We start from the raw sequence: 21,772 nt of genomic DNA, 5'->3' as shown, positions 1-21,772 counted from the left end.
TGGCAGGCGCCGCTTCACAGATGGGGGTGGGGGGTGGTTGCCAGGGCCAGGGGTGGGGGGCTTGTGGCCCCCGAGACCACCAACCAGAGGGAAACTGTAGTTTCAGAAATGAGCCGGAAACGTCACTTGTGTATGAAGCCCATGCCACCAATCGCAAGATAAATTTTATTGGCAAAGGTGTGCAAACCAAACATTTCTTATCGGTGTAAAAAGCGGCAAAGCTCGGAGCACTGTGTTCTCAAACATCTTGGGCGCTGCCGTCGGGGTAGAGGCTTGGGTCACAGTGAGCACCTCCGTCCTCTGCTTCAAAGCAGAGGCTTTGAGATGTGTGGGTGACGGCTGGGCCCTCAGACCACCTGCAGGCCTGACCCCAGGCTCGCCTCCTGTCCTGTGTTCGGGTGAGGTGCAGGTCATGGGAGGGCCAGGACATGCCCCACACGCACTGAGGCTGAATCACCCAGGCTGGCAATGTCCCTGGGAGCCCGGGCCGTGGTCACCGCCCATCCGAAAAAGGAAGGGTGGGTGGCGGCTGTGCTGCAGGAGCTGGGGCCTCCTGGGATCTTGAGAACCCCATCTATGAGCCCCGCCCAGGGCCCCACCCCTCCCCAGGAGGGAAAAGGCAGCTGCCAGTCGCTCAGCTCACGGGCACTGGGACCTGGCCCAGAGGACGAGAGGACAGCTTGCTGCCATCACCACTTCAGGTGGGTCCTGAACTGAGGGGCCTCCCCACCCCCCGTAGGACCAGCTTCGCTGCGTCTCCCAGCACCATCGCCTCCCAGCACCATCGCCGGGCGCCGTCTCTCAGGGAGGGCGGGGGACGCCTGGGAGCTGCCGGCCCTCCCTCTCCCTGCACACGCACTGACACACGGGCCTCGCACGCTCAGGTGCTTCCACGGCCCAGCTTTCCTTGGGGCAGCATCCGTTCCCCTCCACCGTCTGACGCTGTCTCCTCTGCCCACCCCCGCCAGGCCAGGCCACGGACCCCCACGAGATGCTCGTCGAGAACCCGTACGCCCACGTCAGCATCCCAAGGGCTCACCTGCGGCCTGAGCTGGGGCAGCAGCCGGAGGTGGCGCCATCCTCTCCGGAGGCGCAGCCTCTGCCCGAGGGGTCCTGCCCCCTGGAGCCTACCGAGGAGGCCCCGGGGCCCGAGGGCGTCAAGGGGGCCGCCTCCAGCCGGGGCCCGCAGGTCTGGCAGCAGCCCCGCAACCCCTATGGCAGTGGGCAGCGCCAGGCAGGACTGACCTACGCCGGCCTGCCGCCGGTCGGGCGCGGCGACGACATCGCCCACCACTGCTGCTGCTGTCCCTGCTGTGCCTGCTGCCACTGTCCCCGCGTCTGCCGCTGCCACCGCTGCTGCTGCGTCGTCTCCTAGCCTGGCCCTCCCTGGGCCGCGGGGCCCCCCGCGTGGCACGCCCGGCCTCTGCTGAGGCAGCCGCAGCCGTGCCAGGCGGCCGGCACAGCCCCTGGGGCGCGGTCGTGGGCGTCGGGGGCTGCCCACCCTGGACGGCAGCACCTGCCCACCGAAAAGGCTGACAGCTCAGCCCAGGCCCCCGAGGCGGAGCCCTGGGGGCTGGCCGTGATGGCAGCCCTGGGGACACCCTTGACCCCCTCTTCAAGGCCCAGGGCCAGGCAATAAAACAGAACAAGGTGCCCCCCGGCCACTCGTCTCCTTTGCTGCTGCCCACTTTGGGAGGGTCCCAGGCTAGAGGCCACCACAGGCCACCAGCCTCTATGGGACATTCAGGGCTGGGGCAGCCGCACGACAGCCTAGCCTGCGCAGCGGCTCAGGTCGGCCTGGAGGCTGGACAGGAAGGCCTGGGTTTGAGCTGCCCCGCATTCCCCTGGGGCTGAGGGCAGGGCTGGGAGGCAGGAGAGTCTGTGGATCAGACAGCAGGAGGATGCTGTGCATGGAGCCCGGGGTAGAGTCCGAGAGGTGCCTCCAAGAGGAGGACAGGTCGGCAGCACAGCGGCGGGTGGGACCAGCACGGGCAGGTGTCTGGGAGCCCAGGCGGCCAGGACCAAGCCCTGCCCACCTGCGACTCACTGCCCTACCTCGGCCGGGGCGTTTTCCTGGTTTCCCACAGAACACCCAATTCCTCAGCATCTGCTGTGTGCTGCTCCCCTGTCCTCCTCTGGGGCCTGGGCTTCCTGGAGGGCGGCAGAGAAGGCGCTGGTGCCAGACCCATCTCCCACCTGCCCGAGCGGCACAGCCCGCCTGCGTGGGCGGGGGCGGGGGCGTGTGGGGAGCTGAGCCGCTTGGCCGGGGGCGGGGGGTGAGGCCAGAACGATGGCGTAAAGAGTGAACAGCACCGGGCACCCTGACATTTCCCGGACCAGGCAGACAGAGCCGGAGGAGGAGGCCAAGCTGGCCCCACAGGACGGACGGGTCCTGGTGCCAGCCCTCCCCCGACCCCTGGTGACTGGCCACCAGCAGGACCAGTCTCTGGGTGTGGGCAGACGTGTCATTGGGCTGACTGCACAGGGACTCAGCTGCGCTGGGCTCATGGCCCTACCCATGCTGCCCCCCCAGGAAGATGCCCCCACCGAGGCCGGCCACCAGAACCTGTCTGGCCAGCCCAGGAGGCTGAGGCCTGCCAGGGCGGTAGGAACAAGGAGGCGCCCCTCCGGCCCTCGGCCCCCTCCAGCAAGGCGAAAAAGATTCTGGGGTCCTGACCCCCACCCACCCCTCCCGACACACCCCATTCTGCTGTGTCACTGGGCTGGCCCTGGGGCTTTGGCCGGGCAGACGCCGGGGGAGGTGGCCTCTGAAGGGGGTGTCTGGGGCCGTCCACGATGCCCTGCACCTCAGAGAGATTCTGGGTGGTCTGTGTGTGTGGGGATCTCCACTCCTGTGCTCTAGGGCCTCCTTGGAGCCCTGTGGAGCTGGCTTGTGATGGGAACACGACAGGCCCAGCCCAGGCAGGGACCAAGGCACCGGGCAAATCAGCATGGACGCGCACCCTGCGCTTGAGCCATGGAGCAGAAGGACCCCTCAGAGTTCGGAGCTGCTGGCGTCCTGGCAGGCTTCCTGGAGGAGGTGATGCTTGAACTGAGAGCTGAAGAACAGGCATCACCCAGGTCAAAGCCAAAAAGCTTTTCCATCACGAGGTGGGGGTGGAGTATGAGAGCGCAGGGCCGGGGGGAGGGGTCCAGGTGGATGAGGCAGGAAGATGGACAAAGTTGAGCCATAAAGCCAGGCCCGCTCAGGGGTGAGTGGAGCTGGGTCTGGGCATGAAGGGGGTGGGGCAGGTGGAGTAGGGGGGGCCCTTATCTCCTGCTGAGCTGGTGGTGCTGGTAGATCCAGTTGCAAGCTCTTTGTGACTGAAAGGGGAGCCCACGCCTGCTCACAGCCACCACCTGCCTCCCTGCTGACTGGTCCGTGTTAGGCCAGTAACGCGAGCCCCAAGGAGGGAGCCGCAGAGCACCCTGGGTCCTCCCCACCCCCGGCCACCCTCTGGCTGGACACAGCCACCCAGCAGAGCAGATGCAGGTAAGAGAGGCTTGGGGCTCAGGCAGGCGGGGTGGGTACGGGCCTGGGATGGCGCACCAGGGCCACAGAGAGAGACCAGACAGCAGGCCAGGATGCTGCCCAGCTGGCAGCCACAAGGACCCAGGCCGTGCCCAGACCCTGGTGTCCCCCAGCCCCACGGGTCACCACCCACCCTCTCAGGTCTGCAGAGGCCTGGGCTCCTGTCCTCTGGGGGGGCTTTCGGTACCGGGGCCCCAACCACGCGGGACACTCACAGAGGCGGGCGGGGCAGGCTGCCGCCCCTGCGTACCTCCCCCAGCATGCTGCCGCCACAGGGTCCCCGGGCCTCCGAAGAGGGCACAGCCTCTGGGCCCCAGCGAGGCGACTGCGTCATCTGCTACTCGGCCTATGACCTCACCAGGCACCTACCCCGCCGCCTCTACTGCGGCCACACCTTCTGCCAGGCGTGCGTGCGGCGGCTGGACACGCCAGCCCACGAGCAGCGCTGGATCCCCTGTCCGCAGTGCCGCCAGAGCACGCCCGTGCCCCGCGGAGGGGTGGCCATGCTGGACCTCGACCTGGCTGCCTTCCTGGCCGTCAGGGCCGAGCGGGAGCCTCCTCGCCCGGAACCCCAGCCCCCCACGCCCATCAAAGGCAGCACCACCACCACTCAGCAGCCGGCCGGGCTCTGCCCCTCCTTGAGCCCCCAGCCCCACTTCCCCCAGCCCCGATGCTGCTGCTGGGGCTGCAGCGGCCTCTGCTGGGACCCCCTGGGCAGCCCCGAGGTCTGAGCTCTGGCCAGTGTTGCCCCCGGCACGGGAGCCGCAGCCTGCAGCACGCCTGCTCCAGAACAGCCGGGTGGCAGAGGGTCCTGGGTGCCACTCCAAATGGTCACCCTGGGCGCACAACCCAAGGTCGAGAGCTGTGCGCACAATACCGTGAGCCCCTGCAGGAGCTGGGGTCTGGGGCCAGGGTTCCCAGGCCCTGTGCTGGCCTCTGTGCAGAGCAGGGCCACTGCTGTCAGAGTCACCTGAGAGCTCAGCCCGGGTCCGGACCTGGCTCAGAGGGTGGCTCCTGAAAGGGCCTGGGGACCAGGCCAGAGGTACAGGGCCCGCCAGAGGCTGTTGTGGTCCTGCTGGAGCAGGTCTCCCCTCCTCTGGGACCTAGAGGCATGAGCCCCGAGGGAGGGCAGGTCTCTTCCTCACCCCTGGCCTGTGAGGCAGCCCCGTGAAGTTCATCTGCTCCCTGAGCTCCTGCTGTGTCAGGCGCTGTTTTGGGAGGGTCCCTTGCGGGCACGGTCACTGCTGCCACAGGTATCCGAGGAGGAGCTCCAGGCCCGGGGAGGGGGGACCTGCCTGCGGGGCTGCTCGGGAAGCCGCTCCCACCACGGGCCCTCTCCTGGCCCTCAGCTTCCTTCTGCCTCCCAGTGGCCACCACACAGACCCTTCAAAGGGACCAGAACACAGGCTGGAGGCTGCAAACACAGACCCCACCGACTGGGCTGCAGCATCCCCACCCCCACAAGGGAAGGAGCCCCTGGGAGGGACTGCGGGGGCCCGCCCTGGGCAGCGGGCAGCAAGGACGGACAAGAAAATGTGCTGAGAGGACACTGGGAAACCTCCTTCCCGGGGACAAAGTCCCCCTGCCCCAGGGACCGGGGGGCAGCAAGCAGAGGGCCTGATGGGGAGGGGCAGGCCCAGCAGGGCAGCTCTTCCTTTGTGTCCCAGGAGCAGGAAGGGAACTGACCCCACGAGCAAGGGGGCCAGTCAGGGCTCGGGGAGAGAACGGGGTGAGCCGAGGCTCCCAGTCCAGGTGGGTCTGGGCAGCAGCGTGGCCGCGGGGAGGGGCTGCGCCCATGCCCCCCCCCCCCCCCCCCCGCAGAGGACGGCATGACGCCCAGGACTGTGATCGTTGCTGGCGCCGCGGGGGCTGAGCCTGCCAGGAGCTCTGCCGTGCCCAGCCCTGCCCCGAGCCCAAACCTGAACTGAGTGACCTCAGGGGACCACCTGGTGCAAAGGGCTTCCCTCCAGCCATCTGACCGGGGCAGGAAAACCACACTGAGGTCTGCAGAGCTCAAGGCAGACTTCCCAAGGGGTCCCCAGGCTGGCCAGCCAGAGCCCCGGCAGCCCACCCTGCCTCGGGCAAGCAGCACACAGAGGCCGGCAGTGTCACCGGGACATCCCCTCATGGACGGCCACCACGAAGGGCCGCTGCCCAGCCCTGCGGCAGCCCTGGGTGACAGTGGGGTTCGGACAAGGCGGGCACCTGGGCGGCGGTGGTACCCCTGGGGGGCCTCGGCTCCTGGGTAAACATTAATGGGGCTCAGTACACAGCAGGTCACGTGCGTCCGGCGGATCTTTGACCTGCAGCTGCTCCCAGCCTGCGTCTCCTCCCCAAAGGCGCCCCTCACGACCCACACAGGTAGGAGCTTCTAGAACCAGGCAGGGACCCAGGACATGGGGGTCAGGGCTGGATGCCCTCCAGGCCCAGGGCTTAGGCGCCCCCCCCGCCCAGTCTCTAGGAGCTGAGGGCGAGAGACCAGCTTGGGGGAAGCAGGACGGGGCGGGGGGGCAGCAGGCTCCCCAGGTCCTAGGCCTTGGGCACTGGGAGCCGAGGTAGGGGCCTCGATGGGGGCTCCAGACCCAACAGGCTGAGGAGGGCGCCTGGAGGTGGGGTGGGGCGCCCGAGCCCCTATCCTGCTCCTCCTCACTGCAGGTGGGGCTCTTACCAAGCGGAGACTTTGCAGTTTGGTACCAAATGCCAAAATCTAAGCCGCGACTGTCTGCAGCGGCCTCTGTGACACCGGACAGGAGAGGTCCCCGGGTCCCGGCCGCACCCCCGCACCCTGGGCCGCCCACCAGGCCTTCCTCCAGCCAGGACCAGCAATAGAGCCAGGGCTCCCTCCACCCTGCCCCCCCAAACTGGACTGGGCTCACCCAACAACCACCTGAGGTCACGGCAGCCATCCCCCTGCATACGGAGGAAGGGGAAGGTCACCGAGGCCAACAGCGGGTGAGAAGGGAGGACGTCGGTGAGGTCTCAGGCCGGGGGACCCCAAGACCGGGCAGGCAGGGGGAGGGGCTGCGTCTGAACTGCCCCTCCCCCCAGCAGATCTGCGCTTGGGCCCGAAATCCATGCCGAATCCCCTCACCAGTGGCCAGGCCCCTCCTGCCACCCTGGACACCGTGGGCCTGGTGGACCAGAGGCTGGGAGATGCAGGTACCAGGAGCCCCGGGGTCCCGAGCCTCGGCCTGTCTCCCCGCCCACCCACCTGGCCCCTGACCCATCACTCTGGGGGAGCTGGGAGAGGGGCTCCAGCCAGCCCCCAAGAGAGCCCACTGGCCACAACAGCTAGGAGCCCCCCCCTTCCACTCCTGTCCCTCACCCCAAGCCCCTGTGCTCCATTCCCCCCACCCCTTTTTGCCCCCACCTAAAGGTGTCCAGGAAACAGCTAGCTCCCTGGCCCTACCTGACCCCAACCCCTGCAGGGCCCTCTGGTTCTGCCTCCATCTTGGAAGACGGGGACACGGACCCATGGGCCCTCCCTCAGCTGAAGGACACCAGCCAATCCTGGAAAGGTAGGTCCGGAGATGCCGGGTAACTGGCCAAAGAAGGCTGCGACCCACCAGCGTGCGAGGTGGGGGGCTCTGGGGAGACAGCCAGGAGGGGGTCTGCCCCAACAGACCACGTGGAAACACACCCCGCAGACCGTCGCCAGGTGTGCACCCTGCTTCCTCAGCTCCTCCTCCTCCCTCCGGTGGGCAGTGAGGCTCCCAGGAGGCCCTGAGGGGCTGTCTGCTTGGTCATTCTACAAAGGAACAGAGGAGGGGGGCCCCCGCGCCTTGGCCTGGGAAGGGGAGAAGAGGAAGGGGCCTGGGAGGGGAGCAGGGGAGGGCAGGGCGGGGGCCGGCTGAGGACAGCCCTGCCCTGTGTCCTCAGAGCTCAGCGTGGCCGGCAGGGTGCTGCACGTGGCCATCGGCTTCCTCAAGGCCTGTGGACTCCTGGGCAGCCTCTACCTCTTCATCTGCTCCCTGGACATCCTCAGCTCTGCCTTCCAGCTGCTGGGCAGTGAGTAACCAGCCAGGCGGCCGGGGATGGGGCAGCCAGCCAGCCCTCCCCAGCCTCAGGGCACCTGTCTTCCGGGCGTAGGCAAAGTAGCTGGAGACATCTTCAAGGACGACGTGGTGCTGTCCAACCCCGTGGCTGGACTGGTCATCGGCGTGCTGGCCACGGTACTCGTGCAGAGCTCCAGCACGTCCTCCTCCATCGTGGTCAGCATGGTGGCCTCCAGGCGTGAGTGCCCCTCCCCTCCCGGGATGCTGGTGGCAGGGTGGGGGGCGGGAGGCTGACGCGGTGCCCCCGCAGTGCTGACCGTCCGGGCCTCCGTGCCCGTCATCATGGGCGTCAACGTGGGCACGTCCGTCACCAGCACCCTGGTCTCGATGGCGCAGTCGGGGGACCGGGACGAGTTTCGGAGGTGAGTGAGGTAGGGGAGGGCGGGGGGCTGCGGTCGGGGCTGCGGGTGCGGCCAGGGCCTCCAGCCACCGCCTCCTGTGGCCTCAGGGCCTTTGGCGGCTCGGCCGTGCACGGCATCTTCAACTGGCTCACGGTGCTGATCCTGCTGCCACTGGAGAGCGCCGCGGGCCCGCTGGAGAGGCTCAGCGCCCTGGCCCTGGGCGCTGCCAGCCTGCAGCCCGGGGGGCCCGCGCCAGACATCCTCAAGGTGCTCACGCGGCCGCTCACACACCTCATCGTGCAGGTGAGGCCAGCTGCTGCTTCCGGCTCGACCCACCTGCCCGCCTGCCGGGTGTGGCGGGGAGGGCTCTCTTGGGAAGGTGGCAACACAGGAGGCAGATCTGGGCGGGGGGCGGCGGCTGGAGGAGGAGAGAGCGCAGCGAGGGGCCGGGCTGCGGTCCTCCGAGCCCCAGGCGGGTCCCGAGGTCCAACACCGGACCCAGCCCCCTCTGTCCCCCAGCTGGACGCTGATGTCATCACGGGCAGCGCCACGGGCAACGCCACCAACAGGAACCTCGTCAAGCGCTGGTGCGGCACCAGGGGGCAGATGGTGAGGCGCCCGGACCCCGGCCCCCGGCCCCCGGCCCACGGAGTTACCCGGTCCTGCCTTCTCTGAGCTTGTCCTGAGCCCAGCCCGCCTTGCCTCCCCAGACGGCGGGGAACAGCAGCGCCTGCGGAGCGGCCGCCGGGGGCCCCTGCCCGGGGAGGAACAGCTCTGGCGCCCCGGGCCCCGAGGAGCAGCTGCCCTGTGAGGCCCCGCCCCCTCCCGCCCCGCCCCGCCCCGCCCGGGGGGGGCTGCAGCTCACCCGCCCCCGCCCCGCCCCCAGGCCGCCACCTGTTCGCGGGCACGGCGCTCACCGACCTGGCCGTGGGCTTCGTGCTGCTGGCCGCCTCCCTGCTCGTGCTCTGCACCTGCCTCGTCCTCGTGGTCAAGCTGCTCAACTCCGTGCTGCGCGGCCGCGTGGCCCAGGCCGTGAGGACGGTCCTCAACGCTGGTGCGGTGGGACGCGAGGGCGCGGCGGGGCGGGGCGCGGGGGCCGGGCTGGGGGTGACCGGCTCCCCCTCCCCAGACTTCCCCTTCCCGCTCGGCTGGCTCGGCGGCTACCTGGCCGTGCTCGCGGGCGCCGGCCTCACCCTCGTGCTACAGAGCAGCAGCGTCTTCACGGCCGCCGTCGTGCCGCTCATGGGTGAGCACAGCGGGCGGCGCCTGGCCACGGGGCGGGCGACACGGAGGGGCCCATGTTGACCTCCAGCTCCCCCAGGGGTCGGGGCGATCAGCCTGGAGCGGGCGTACCCCCTCTTCCTGGGCTCCAACATTGGCACCACCACCACGGCCCTGCTGGCTGCCCTGGCCAGCCCTTCGGACATGCTGCCCAGTGCCGTCCAGGTACCGCCCTCCCGCACCCCCTTTGCCCCCCAGCCACTCCCACTCCCAGCACAGGCCCGGAGCTTCCCCTCGGGTTCAGTCCCCACGTGTCCAGCCCTGCTGGCTGCAGGTGGGAGGCCTGCGCGGGGGCCTCAGGCCCAAGCTCGCCTGGCCCCACCTCTGGCTGCCCACTCAGACCTGCAGCCTCGTCTCCGGCGATCCTAGGGGCCCTGTGGGCATCTCTCAGGATCCCGGGCTTCTCCTCTTCCTCTGCAACCTTATCATTTCCAGGGGCCCGTTGTCCGGGGGTGCCCGCTCCTCCTTTCTAGCTGACAGCTCCCCCCAGCCTCTCCCGACGGACCACTGAACACTCCTGGTTGTGTCCGTTTGAGGCCTCCTAGCCCCCGGGGCCTCAAGCTCCTCTATTCCTCCACCTCCAAGATGCCCCCACCCCCAGCCGCCTAAACCCAACAGGTCCCTACCTGGACGACTCACCATCTTCCTCGGTGCACCCTTGGCCAGTCACAGTTAGGCCTCCAGGATGCGGGCCGACGCCCAGTCCCGTTCAGTCCCGCGGTCCTCTCCTGGTTGTCCCTGTGCCCCATTGCTTCTGTCCCAGCGCCCTGACAGGTGCAGCTCCTGAGAGCCTGGATCTCCTGGGCTGCTGCCCACAAGAAGAGATAGACCTCCGCCTTCCCCAACTCCCACCTGCTGTCTTGCCTTGGGTCTGTCTTTGTGCATGTAGAACCTCCCAGTGGAGGGCCCTGATCCACCCTCTCCAGGAAGCCTTCCGGACTGCACCCGCCACACCGACTCCTCAACTTCTCCAGCAACCCCTGGAGGGTGCTGTGTTCCCTCCACGTGTGGCCCTGCAACTCCTCCTCAGGGGAGCCAGGCCAGAGCCTGGGGCTGGGTGGCCAAACCCGCCCAGGGATGAGCAAGAGCGGGCTCACTGTGGATAACGCATTGGCAAGCTCAGCCAGCTCTGGGGAAGGTCGAATCCACGGGGTCACCAGAGATGTGGTTCCCACGGCATGGGGGTGCCGTACTAGGCTCCTGACCCAAAGTGTTAGGGGTGCTGGAAGAGCGGCCCACCACAGCTGGCTAGAATTTGCCCTCGCAGGTGGCTGTCTTGGCTAACGAGCAGGACCCCGGACGGACTTTGGACCTAGTGCCCTTTCTGCCAGGAAGGGGAGGGGCGGGCATCCCTGGGAGCCCAGGTTCCTGAATCCTGCCTGCCCGCCCTCCCTCCCTCCAGGTCGCCCTCATCCACTTCTTCTTCAACCTGGCTGGCATCCTGTTGTGGTACGTGGTGCCCGTCCTCCGGCTGCCCATCCCACTGGCCAAGCGCTTTGGGGACCTGACCGCCCGCTACCGCTGGGTGGCCGTCGCCTACCTGCTGCTTAGCTTTTTGCTGCTGCCGCTGGCCGCCTTTGGGCTCTCCCTGGCAGGGGGTGCAGTGCTGGCTGCAGTTGGGGGGCCCCTGGGGGTGCTGGCGCTCCTCGTCTTCCTGGTCACCGTCCTGCAGCGGCACCGGCCAGCCTGGCTGCCTGGCCGCCTGCGCTCCTGGGCCTGGCTGCCCCTCTGGCTCCGTTCTCTGGAGCCCTGGGACCGCCTGGTGAGCCACTGCTGCCCCTGCAAGGCCTGCAGCCCCCCTCAGGCTGCGGCCAAGGAGGCCCACTGCTACGAGAACCCGGAGGTCCTGGCCTCCCAGCAGTTATGAGCGGTGGAGGCCCCCCGCCTCTGGGGGGTCCTAGTAGCTGCGCACTCCGTAGTCACCTGGATCGCCTTCTTCGCAAATAAACAAGCCCGTACCCAGCTGTGGGTGGTCTTCTCTCCCCCACGCGGGGCTGCGTGGGGAGAGCCCCGCCCCCGCCCCCCGCCCGCCTCCGTAGGGAGCTGGGGGTGGGGCAGCGCCGTTGCTGTCCCCCAGTGGACACTCGGGGCCCGCGCTGAGCCCGGCGTGGGAGCTGGCCGTCCCCGGAGGTGCGGCTACACCGCCGACCCCCGAGGCCCAAAGCTGTGGCTGCTTCTCTCCGCGGCCACCGGAGACAGAAGGCCCTAAGGAGTGGCCGCTCCAGAGCGTGGCGACTTCCCGCAGCAAAAAGCTCCGGGTCCAGGGAGGCCGGAGGCGGCCGGGGCCCTCCCTGTGGGTGCAGGAAGGCAGGGCGGCCGGCTCCCACGCCCGCCGCCGGGGAGCAGCGCGCGGGCCGCTCCTGCGCCGCGCAGCCCCCGTCGGCGGTCGGCCTGGAGGACGTCGCGCGGCCGCGGCGGGGCCCGACTCCGCAGGTGCGTCGGGGAGTGGGGAGGGGACGCGTAGGACCCGGGGGCCCCGGGGCGCCCCACTCCTCCCCGCGCCCTCGCCCTCGCCCCTCCCTTTCCGCAAAGCGGGGCGCAGCGCTGCAGGGCGCGGGGCTGCCCGGCGCCCCCCACCCCAGCAACTGGGTCCTGCCCCGGACGCCCGGCGCCGCTCGCACCTGGAGGCCCCCACCTGCGCAAAACACCTCGGCCGGGAGGCGGGCGCAGGCCTCTGGGCGGGGGGCCCACCTGGGGGTGGTGCGTGCGGGAGGGGCCGCCCCCGCCCCGCCGCGCGGCGCGTCTCCACCCGGGACCGCTTTTGCCGGGCGGCGGGTGGGTAACCGGACACCCCTGCAGCCCAGGGCTGCCCACACCCCCGGCCCGAGCCCGGGCCGCCGCCTGGAGAGCAGAGCATTGGCGCAGCACGCCTGCCCCCAGAACTCGCGCCCGCAGAGGGGCGCGCACGCGCAGACCTGCGGGCCGCGGCCCCGTTTCTTAGTTCGCCGCTGCGGCCAGTCACCGCCTCCCGGTCCAGGGATGCTGCCCTGATGGGGGCCCCCTTTCTTCCCAGCCCCCCAGGTTTACCTCGCCAAACCCGGGCGGGGGAGGGGGACATAGGGGTGAACGGTCAGGAAGATAAGACCAGGGGACCCCAGGACCAATTACTGTCCGTCATCATGTGCTTTCACTTCTCAGGGTCTCTTAGCCCACCCCCCCGCCCCATGTCCACTAGCCCCTCTCACCCCCGCCCCAGGTCTCCTGTCCCCCCAACAAGCTGCTAGGTCTCCTGAGCCTGGGGCTCACCCTGGCCTTGGAAGCAGCTAAACCACCTGTTCTGAGAGCCACAAGGGCCTCATGGCAACAAGACCCTTGGGTCAAGCTCATGTACCCCTTTTTGACGTCCCCCCACTTTTGTGATCTTAGGACACACTTGTGGTTCTGACATCAACCTCACTCCCACGGAAGTCCCTTGAGGAGGGGTTGGGCCTGGCTGCTTCCCTGGGGACATGGAGGAGGGAGTGCCCCCTCCCCGTGTTGAGAAGGCAATGAGAAGGGAAAAAAGTACCCCATGCACCCCTCCTTCCGGGGGCGTGTGAGGCCGCCCACAAAGGCTGACTGCTGGGTCCTTTGAGTCCGGGAGTGACTGGCTGCCTGCTGCTCCTGCCTGGTGGTAACGCACCCTCCCGCTGGGACCATGGCCACTGGTAAACAGAGCTGTCCTTGTAGGTGCCTCTGACAGCTGCAGTCTGGGGCGGGAGGGCCAGGAGCCCGGCACTCCCACAGCCCTTGGCCACTCTGCCCTGCATCCCACCAAGCCACAGACCCCCACTGCGTCCAGACTCTCTCTGGGCCCAGCCCCTCTGGCCCACACAAGCCTACCTGTCCACCCTGCTGCAGGAACACCCTTGGCTGCGGGTGGGGACCTGCGCGGCCTCCCCCCTACCAGCCCTGTGCAGCAGTGGCCACTGTGGTCCTTGGCCTAGAGCCACGGGGAGGCTCCTGCTGTCTTGTTCACAGCCGGTGTTCATTTCGGAAGGGCAAGGTGGGCAACCTGGTGCCACAGGGGTGTCTGGGGCTCACACCTGGGGGGTGACACAACCTCTCTCGTTACCTGTAAAGCAGGGGTGCCATGCTGAACTCCCAGCCCTGAGGGCACTGGTCACAGGAAGCAGGGACTTTTGCCAGTGGGAATCTCAGCCCAGGGTGGCGGCTGAGGAGGGAAGGCTTTGACAGACATCTCAAAGGGCACCACTCACAGGCTCACTTGAAAAAGCTGAGCTCACTTTCTCACCGATTTGTGGATTTGTGACAACTGAATGCTACCAGGCCCAAGAGCCTCCCTGCTGCAGTGCCATGGGCCTGCAGACTGCCGCTGGGGTAACTGAGCTACTTTGCAGGGCACTGTGAGAAGCCCGGATGCCAGGCAGTGACCCTGCACACCTCCCATGCCACTGCCTGTGGCCGGCAGAAGCCGGGCCCACCTTCCTGGACTGGCATGGGGGACGGTGCTGGTCCCCTCGGCCCTGCAGGGACTGACAGCACTTTGACGTGCTGACTCACCCTCCAGGTTAGAACTGCAGCTACAGACCACTCTCGGGATGGAAAGGCGAATCTCTTTGCCAGTGTGCTGCTTGCCCCAACAATTTCACCCGCAGGTTAAGTACACAATGTGTGCCAACGCTGCAGTATGCCAGAATACCGTAGTGTCACGTACTGTATGGTGGAGAGAAAAGCACATTCTCTCTGGGTAGAAATAGCCAGGTATTGCCCCCAACACCCTAGGGGTGGGGAGCAAAGAAAGGTAAGAACCTTAATGAGAAAACCAGAATCTAAAGAGGACCCAGTGGCCACTGGCATGGGAGACTGTCCAGGGCAGACCCAAGGGCATAACGCCTTGTTCCTTAAATGTTACAAAAATATAACGCAAGTGTACCGTTTTTAAAACGACTGATTAAATGTGTGACCACGGGTCATGTAACGTTTTTCTTCATAAGTTTTTATTTTCCCCCAAAGGAAAATCAAGGAAGAGTAACAGCAGTCGTCCACCCAGGCGTCCTGATCCCGGTTGCCCAGCGGCCTGGGCGCCGCCCTCTCTGCACGCAGCTCTGTGTGCTCCCGGGGCGAAGGCACCAAGGCGACGGGCGCGGGGCCAGCGCGGTCTCCACAACAAGCCGCTGCCCGGCGGGGCCGCGCCCCGCCCGCGCCCGCCTCTCGGCCTCCTCTCCCCGCCGGTCGCAGCGGCCCCACGTGCTCCCCCACCTGCCGCGACGGGCGCGGGGGCGCGGACCACGGAGCGGGGCAGGGAGCCACGAGGCCTCCGCCGACACGCCCGCCCCGCCGCCGCTGCCCCTTGGCCCCGGGGCCCCGAGGGTCTCTGCTGTGACCCGGCCCGCGCCCCGCCCCGCCTCGGCTGGGAGACACCGCAAGGTGCGCCCAGCCGCCCTCGGGAAGGCGCAAGGCGGGGGCCGGGCTCGCGCCCTCGACCGCCCCCCCCCCCGGACCTCGGGCCGGCCCGCCCCCGCCGCCCGCCCGGGTCCCCGCGGCACTGCGGCGGTTACCAGGACGCTGGGCCCCGCGGCCAATCGCGCCAGCCTGTCGGCGTGCTCTCGGGAGCCAGCCAATGAAAGGACAAATCAATCATTTGAAACACCCAATGGAGAGAGCGCCGCAGAGCGAGGGGGGCGGTTTTGAGAGGGAGCGCAGAGAACGCGGCGGGCCAATGAAGGGCGAAAGGCGTTGGGAAGGCGGGCGTTAGGCGGACCGACGGACGGGGCTGCAGCCAATCAAACGAAGCCGCTTGCCAACCTCGCTCCGGAAGCCCAATAGGAGGCTGGCGGGGGCGGGCGCGGTGGATATATAAGCGCCGGCGGCGCGTCGGTTGCCGCACTCTGCGCGCTCGCTCCTCGGCCCTCGCCTCGTCCTTGCGCCGCCGCAGCCCCCGTCCCGCCGCCGCCATGAGGGAGATCGTGCACCTGCAGGCCGGCCAGTGCGGCAACCAGATCGGCGCCAAGGTGAGCGGGGGCGTCGGGGCCGGCGCCGGTCCTCGGGGCGGGGCGGGCGGGCGGTGGGAAAGATGGCGGCGGCGGGCGGGCGGGCGGCGCCCCCGCATTGCGGCCCCGCGCGGCGCCCGAACCGGGGTCGGGGCGGGGGCGGCGGCGAGGGCCCGTTGGGGACGGCCCGGCGGCGGCGGCGGCGGGGGAGGGGAGGGCCGCGCCGTCCGGGCGGGGCCGGCTCCGGGCACCTCCGGCGTGACTCAGCCCCGGCCCGGCCCGGCCCGGCTCGGCGCGCCCGCGTCTCCCGCAGTTTTGGGAGGTGATCAGCGACGAACATGGCATCGACCCTACGGGCACCTACCACGGGGACAGCGATCTGCAGCTGGAGCGGATCAACGTGTACTACAACGAGGCCACCGGTGAGGCCCCGCGCCCCTGCCCCGCGCCCCCCGCCGCCCCGCCGCCCTCTCCCCGCTGACGCCCTCCCGCCCCCCCAGGTGGCAAGTACGTGCCCCGCGCTGTGCTCGTGGACCTGGAGCCGGGCACCATGGACTCCGTGCGCTCGGGGCCCTTCGGGCAGATCTTCAGGCCGGACAATTTCGTCTTCGGTGAGCCGCGGATCGGGCTGGGTGGCGGCTTGATAGCCAGGACGGCTCAAAGGTCAAGGGGTGCCCAAGGTCACCACCTCCAGGGCCGCAGAGCCGAGGTCCTGATCCGCTCTGTACCCCCAGCAGAAACTGGGTTCCAGGATTCTTAGCTCTTTCTCTCGAGTCACTCAATCTCTTGTAAAGCGGCTTTGGGGGGAGGGCCCAGCTGTCCGCAGGCGGGGAGGGAGCAGGCAGATGTAATCTCCCTGCCGGAAGGCTGAGCTGGAGTTAGTGGCAGCTCCTCTGCCCTTGGGAATTGGCAGAGGCTGCCCGTGGGAGCGGCTAGCTTGTCGTTCAGTTGCTTTATTTTGATCCCTTGGTTTTTTAGTCCAGGGTAGGTCATTATCTTGTGGGTTTGGGGGGTTCATCTGCTGTACCTGTAGAGTGTGGGTTTTGTGTGTCGTTTCACGTCATGTAATTTGTCTTTTTTGGCACGGGTGGCCTGTGGTGACCACGTGCCTGGCTGAAGAGCGACCGGCTGCCCTCTTTTGCAGGTCAGAGCGGTGCTGGGAACAACTGGGCCAAGGGACACTACACAGAAGGTGCGGAGCTCGTTGACTCAGTACTGGATGTCGTGAGGAAGGAGGCGGAGAGCTGTGACTGCCTGCAGGGCTTCCAGCTGACCCACTCTCTGGGAGGGGGGACTGGGTCTGGGATGGGCACCCTCCTCATCAGCAAGATCCGGGAGGAGTACCCTGACCGCATCATGAACACCTTCAGTGTGGTGCCCTCGCCCAAGGTGTCGGACACCGTGGTGGAGCCCTACAACGCCACCCTCTCCGTGCACCAGCTTGTGGAGAACACAGATGAAACCTACTGCATTGACAACGAGGAATGACATCTGCTTCCGAACCCTAAAGCTGACTACACCTACTTACGGGGACCTGAACCACCTGGTGTCGGCCACCATGAGTGGGGTCACCACCTGCCTGCGCTTCCCGGGCCAGCTCAATGCTGACCTGCGCAAGCTGGCCGTCAACATGGTCCCCTTTCCCCGCCTGCACTTCTTCATGCCCGGCTTTGCCCCACTGACCAGCCGGGGCAGCCAGCAGTACCGGGCGCTGACGGTGCCTGAGCTCACCCAGCAGATGTTCGATGCCAAGAACATGATGGCAGCCTGTGACCCGCGCCACGGCCGCTACCTGACCGTGGCCGCTGTGTTCCGGGGCCGCATGTCCATGAAGGAGGTGGACGAGCAGATGCTCAACGTGCAGAACAAGAACAGCAGCTACTTCGTGGAGTGGATCCCCAACAACGTGAAGACGGCCGTGTGCGACATCCCGCCCCCGGGGGCTAAAAATGTCTGCCACCTTCATCGGCAACAGCACGGCCATCCAGGAGCTGTTCAAGCGCGCATCTCGGAGCAGTTCACGGCCATGTTCCGCCGCAAGGCCTTCCTGCACTGGTACACGGGCGAGGGCATGGACGAGATGGAGTTCACCGAAGCAGAGAGCAACATGAACGACCTGGTGTCCGAGTACCAGCAGTACCAGGACGCCACGGCCGAGGAGGAGGGCGAGTTTGAGGAGGAGGCTGAGGAGGAGGTGGCCTAGGGCTGTCCGGTACCCGGTAAAGCGCGGAAGCCATGAAACTCTTTATTTGTTCCCAGCTTGTCCTCTGACAGTTGTGTCTCACTGTGTGTGTGTGTTTGTTCTTCTTCCTGTCTTGACATCACATGCTGTACAGACGCCACCATTAAAGCGTTTTCATAGTGTCCGGCTCCGCCTCTCCAGTTCCTTCTGATAGGCCTTGCGGGTGCTTTCCCCCGAACGTCAGGGCGTAGTGGTCCTGCATGGCTGCGAGGGGCAGCGCTGCAGCTGAGCCCCTGGGCGTGCTGCGTGCACAGGGGGCGCCTGCCTGCGAGGGCTGCTGGAGGGTCAGCCCCGCCTGCGAACACACAGGCTCTCGGGAGCTTGGGGCTACCCTGGGCACCTGCCTCCTGAAGGCGGGCCCGGCCAGGGCACAGGAACCCTCTGGAAGGCCAGTGTGCTCTGGGGCAGCTGGCCTCTTCCCTTTAGTACCAGGGTTGTGAGCCCCATCCGCCCTGGGGACGCGGGTGCATTGGGGGTCCTGGCCCAAGGGAATTCCGTGGTCACACAGCTGGCCTTCTGCCTGAGGTTCCACGTGGGCAAGGGGGCCCAGCCCCGACCCCTCCCCACAGTGGTCTGTGACCCTGACCTCGTCGGGGAAGTGGGTGGGGAGCCCGCTGCACTCACAGGGTATGAAGCCCATGTAGAAAGGGATGAGGCCCTGGCTTCTGTAGACAGTGTTGCTAGGCCACTGCGTTCCGGGCAGCCTCTCGCCCAGGGCACAGATGGGGTTTCTGAGCAGGAACTGGGGAACAGGCAGGTGCTGCCACGTGCTGCCGCCCCCAGCTGGCAGCCTGGGAGCCGAGTGTCCCCAGGGGGTGCAGGTGTGGCATTCCCCCTCCCCACAACACTCCAGAGCAGGGAGCCAGCACCCCATCCGAAGGACCGGGGCGGGGGGGGGGGGGGGGGGGGGGGGGGGGGCGGGGGGGGGGAGGGGCGCGGGCAGGCAGAAGGGGAGCAGCCTCTTTGGGCCAGGCAGAGCTCCTCCCTTCAGGGAAGCCAGAGCTTGGAGGGAGCCGAGCTCGCCTAGGGTTGGCATCCACACACCTGGCTCTTGTCGAACTCGTCCATAGCCTGTGTGACACCATCACGGTAATTCATCCCCATCACCCAGGCGAACCGAGGGACAAAGCCAGCATAACCTGGGGAAGGAGTCGGGCCCAGTGCGTGTCTCCCGCCTTCCCTGGGCCTTCGCACCTGCTCCCAGGGGGGTTGGGGAAGCCTGTCTGGACTCCTCTCCCTCCCTAAACCAGCAGGAGCTCCCAGCCTTGAGAAGGGCCCACGGCAGCCTCCTCACTTGCTCTCCCCTGGTCCTGCCTGGGCCCTTGGAGCCTTGTTGGGGGGGGGGGGGGGGGGATTGTGCCCAGGCCGCAGGCACCCACCTGAGATGGCCTTGCGCTGGATCAGGTTGGGGTGGTCCAGCTGGGGCAGCCTGTGGAACCTGCCCACATCTAGTGTCTCCTGCTGGTGGGCCGGGGGTGGGTACTCATCCCTCCTGCAGTGGTGCAGCTGGAGTGGGGAGAGGCAAGTCACTGCCCCAGCCCCAGTCCAGGTCGGGCTGGGGTGAGGCTTGATCCCAGTGCTCCCAGTGTGTCCCTTAATTACCTGGTGCTGCCCTGGGGCTTTGCGGGCAGGGGTGGTGCTCTTCCACGCCTCTTCCCCTAATGCTAACTGCAGGCCTGGGTGTCCAAGGTCCCTGGAGGCCCCCTTCCTGCCCGGCGGGCAGGGCGGGTAAGGGGGATAGGGCATGAAGCCTGCAGGCAGCGGGACTCGCCTGGATGCATTCTCTACCCCCAGCGGCCCCTGGGCATCCACCTCCTGGGGTGGAAAACGGTCCAGGATCTCAACGTTCTTGTAGGGCTTCAGACCTGCATGGACAGGGCAGCCTTGAGCCACAGCAGACAGGAGGGTGTCCCGAGGGCGGCAGGGCTGGTGGGTGGGCGGCTTACCGCTGTAGTGGGGGATGTAGGGCTCCGTCAGCTCACGGCAGGGCATAAAAGGCGGCTTGGGCTGGCTGAAGTCCTCAGTGAACTTGGGCTCGGCTATGGGGGACAGCACAGAGCAGGGGCTCTTCCGCACACTGGGGTCCGTGAGCAGCTGCGCTGTAGTGCGCCCATAGGTGTTCCCCACCTGGTAGCGAAGCTGTGGGTAGAAGCCGGCATAGCTGTGGAGGAGAGAGGAGGAGGAGGAGAGAGGAGGTGGAGGAGGAGAGGAGGTGGAGGAGGAGAGAGGAGGTGGAGGAGGAGGAGAGAGGAGGAGGAGGAGAGAGGAGGTGGAGGAGAGAGGAGGAGGAGGAGAGAGGAGGAGGAGGAGAGAGGAGGTGGAGGAGGAGAGAGGAGGAGGAGAGAGGAGGTGGAGGAGGAGGAGAGAGGAGGAGGAGGAGAGAGGAGGTGGAGGAGGAGGAGAGGAGGTGGAGGAGAGAGGAGGAGGAGGAGAGAGGAGGAGGAGGAGAGAGGAGGAGGAGAGAGGAGGAGGAGGAGAGAGGAGGAGGAGGCAGGGGCCCCTGCAAGCAGGTGTGGACCCAGCCTGCTGGCCACAGGCAAGATCCGCGAGCCCGCCTAGGGACGGGGTCCCCGCAGCTCCTGCCGTCTGTGGCTCTTGGGGCTTGAATGGGCAGCACAGGCCAAGCACGGAGAACAGGCCTGGCCTACGGGAGGGGGGCTCCGTCGTCACACCGTTGGGGTGCCACCCACCCAGCCATCTGCCAACAACAAGGGTCTTAGAGATGAGGGAAGGGGGAGCTGTGCCCCCTCGAAGCGTTACCGGGGTGGTGACAGGGTCTGGGCCTCGGCCGAGGCACGGGGAGCCGACTGCATGCAGGTCCGTCCTGCCAGGAAGGCGTGGTGGGCATTTGGCCCAGATGGTGGCTGTCCAGGAGGCTGGCAGGCGGTGGCGGTCGAGCGGAGCATCCTCTAGGCCTGTGGGCACCACGGCTGTGCCCCGAGGGACGGCCGGTGTGCAGGGCTGCTCGGGGGGCCTTTGGGACACCCAAGGAGTGGGTGTTGTTTTCTTCTTAAAAACGGCTCGAGAGAATGCAGGTGTGTGAGCCAGCCAGCTGGGCTGAAGGTGGGAGCCTCTTTGGTGTCCCCGGAGTTGGGTCTGCTTCTCCCCGGCCTGTTCTTTGCACGTGGCCCGAGTGTGTGTTGGGGTGCACACACCCTGTGGAGGCCGTCCCTATTTGCATGTGTCTGGCCGCGCCGCACGGCCTGCAGGATCTTAGCTCCCTGCCCAGGGAGCGAACCTGCACCCCTGCGGAGGGGGCTCTGACACGGGCGACCCCCAGCAAGGGGGCCTGGTGTCCGTGCCCATCCGTGTACTCCAGATGCTCATCTCCTCTTTAATTTTTCTTTTTTTTTTTTTGGCTGCGTGGCATGTGGGATCTTAGTTCCTGATCAGGGATGGAACCCGGGCCCCTGCCGTGGAAGCGCGGAGTCCTAACCACTGGACCGCCAGGGAAGCCCCAGCTCATCTCCTCTTTAAAGTGCGGCGCACCGTATGGAGGGAGAGGCCAGCCTCCCCAGCTGTCGTGCTGTCCCCAGTTTCTGCTCTCGACAGACGTGCTGGCCATCTGGGATGGCTGCACCAGCACGGCGGGTCAGCGGGGCCCTCGAGAACCCACCTGCCCAGCCCCCCCGTCCAGCCCCTCGGGCCTTCGGCCTCACCCCTGCTCCCCGGCCTCCCAGGTCCCCAGGCTCCTGCTCATGGGCTCCACCCTCTGGCCTCAGCTTCCTGGAGACCCAGTTCTGGGGTGCCTCTCACAGCTGAGCAGCCTTGAGCCCTTAGGCCCCGGCCCTGCTCCCCCATCCTCGGGGACCCCAGCCTCCTCCCAGGGCTCCGGCGCTTACCCAGGGATATAGTGAGGTTCTGGTGAGAAGAGGGTGTGCTTCTGAGTAGCTGTCATCGCGCCTCAGCTCTGCCTGGGCTGCCTCCAGCCCCTCTTGGGCCTTCTCTGGCTCCGCCCAGAGAGGAGCCCCTGTTGCCTGGCAACCATTGTGAAGAGGCCTGGCATCGTTGGGCAGCATGTGGGCCAGGCCCCTTCTCACACCCTGAGGGCACTCCTGTTCTACAGGTGGGACACCGAGGCCCAGGGAGGCGTCCCCCTGAGGATCTAGAGCTTGGAAGACGGGGACCGTAGTTGCAGCCACGTTGGCCCTGCTAGGAAGTGAGGACACCTGCTCCTCACAGGAGGCCAGTAGCCAACTGAAAAGCAGCCCCCCAGAGTGAGGCTAAGGGAGCCCCCACCAAGCCCCCTCCTCAGATGCGAGGCCCTGGACGCTTTGGAGGCATTAGCACGAGGATCCTGAGCCGGGAGCTGCTGGCACTCTGTCCTGGAGGGTCTTTCCGCTGGAACTGAGCGCTATTTCCCATTTTAGACCCTGATTTTTTTCTTT

General features: G+C 67.3%; 5 protein-coding genes across 11 annotated transcripts; 4 read left to right on the top strand and 1 right to left on the bottom strand.

Moving 5' to 3' along the window:
- The first annotated feature begins 47 nt into the window (after window positions 1-47).
- CYSRT1 (cysteine rich tail 1) lies at window positions 48-1,653 on the top strand. 2 transcript variants are annotated; one of them, XM_057719891.1, is made up of 2 exons: window positions 48-701; window positions 969-1,653. In XM_057719891.1, exon 2 carries the CDS (start codon window positions 992-994, stop codon window positions 1,373-1,375), a length of 384 nt encoding a protein of 127 aa, XP_057575874.1. In that variant the 5' UTR covers window positions 48-701; window positions 969-991; the 3' UTR covers window positions 1,376-1,653. The 2 variants fall into 2 exon arrangements, with proteins under 2 accessions (XP_057575874.1, XP_057575873.1); XM_057719890.1 differs by having other exon boundaries at window positions 50-701; window positions 885-1,653.
- Window positions 1,654-2,804: 1,151 nt separating this feature from the next.
- Window positions 2,805-4,263, top strand: RNF224 (ring finger protein 224). 3 transcript variants are annotated; one of them, XM_057719888.1, is made up of 2 exons: window positions 2,805-3,040; window positions 3,765-4,263. In XM_057719888.1, the coding sequence occupies exons 1-2, from the start codon at window positions 2,952-2,954 to the stop codon at window positions 4,261-4,263; spliced, it is 588 nt and encodes a 195-aa protein (XP_057575871.1). In that variant the 5' UTR covers window positions 2,805-2,951. The 3 variants fall into 3 exon arrangements, with proteins under 3 accessions (XP_057575871.1, XP_057575870.1, XP_057575872.1); XM_057719887.1 differs by having other exon boundaries at window positions 2,845-3,081; XM_057719889.1 differs by lacking the exon at window positions 2,805-3,040 and adding an exon at window positions 3,183-3,493.
- A 2,080-nt stretch (window positions 4,264-6,343) lies between these two features.
- Window positions 6,344-14,848, top strand: SLC34A3 (solute carrier family 34 member 3). 4 transcript variants are annotated; one of them, XM_057719884.1, is made up of 16 exons: window positions 6,344-6,484; window positions 6,584-6,691; window positions 6,961-7,050; window positions 7,412-7,540; window positions 7,622-7,765; window positions 7,838-7,949; window positions 8,036-8,231; window positions 8,448-8,537; window positions 8,639-8,735; window positions 8,815-8,982; window positions 9,058-9,174; window positions 9,250-9,374; window positions 10,612-11,642; window positions 13,050-13,194; window positions 13,550-13,719; window positions 14,166-14,254. In XM_057719884.1, the coding sequence occupies exons 2-13, from the start codon at window positions 6,607-6,609 to the stop codon at window positions 11,074-11,076; spliced, it is 1,818 nt and encodes a 605-aa protein (XP_057575867.1). In that variant the 5' UTR covers window positions 6,344-6,484; window positions 6,584-6,606; the 3' UTR covers window positions 11,077-11,642; window positions 13,050-13,194; window positions 13,550-13,719; window positions 14,166-14,254. The 4 variants fall into 4 exon arrangements, with proteins under 4 accessions (XP_057575867.1, XP_057575866.1, XP_057575864.1 ...); XM_057719883.1 differs by having other exon boundaries at window positions 8,815-9,174; XM_057719881.1 differs by lacking the exons at window positions 13,050-13,194; window positions 13,550-13,719 and having other exon boundaries at window positions 8,815-9,174; window positions 9,266-9,374; window positions 10,612-10,658; window positions 14,166-14,848.
- Window positions 14,849-14,961: 113 nt separating this feature from the next.
- On the top strand, window positions 14,962-17,506 carry TUBB4B (tubulin beta 4B class IVb). The gene is given in 7 exon segments (XM_057719885.1): window positions 14,962-15,163; window positions 15,456-15,564; window positions 15,643-15,753; window positions 16,287-16,626; window positions 16,628-17,075; window positions 17,077-17,139; window positions 17,142-17,506. Coding segments are annotated over 7 exon segments (1,332 nt in total). The 5' UTR covers window positions 14,962-15,106; the 3' UTR covers window positions 17,346-17,506.
- On the bottom strand, window positions 17,499-21,282 carry CIMIP2A (ciliary microtubule inner protein 2A). Its single transcript, XM_057719886.1, is given in 8 exon segments — window positions 17,499-17,558; window positions 17,560-17,588; window positions 18,009-18,126; window positions 18,429-18,523; window positions 18,764-18,890; window positions 18,987-19,249; window positions 19,331-19,545; window positions 21,227-21,282. Coding segments are annotated over 8 exon segments (963 nt in total).
- Between the last annotated feature and the right edge of the window lie 490 nt (window positions 21,283-21,772).

The sequence above is a fragment of the Hippopotamus amphibius genome, chromosome 2, assembly GCF_030028045.1.
Source record: "Hippopotamus amphibius kiboko isolate mHipAmp2 chromosome 2, mHipAmp2.hap2, whole genome shotgun sequence".
NCBI lineage: Eukaryota > Metazoa > Chordata > Mammalia > Artiodactyla > Hippopotamidae > Hippopotamus > Hippopotamus amphibius.
Note: the sequence above shows the minus strand (reverse complement) of the source record. Positions and strands in the feature narration are given on the sequence as shown.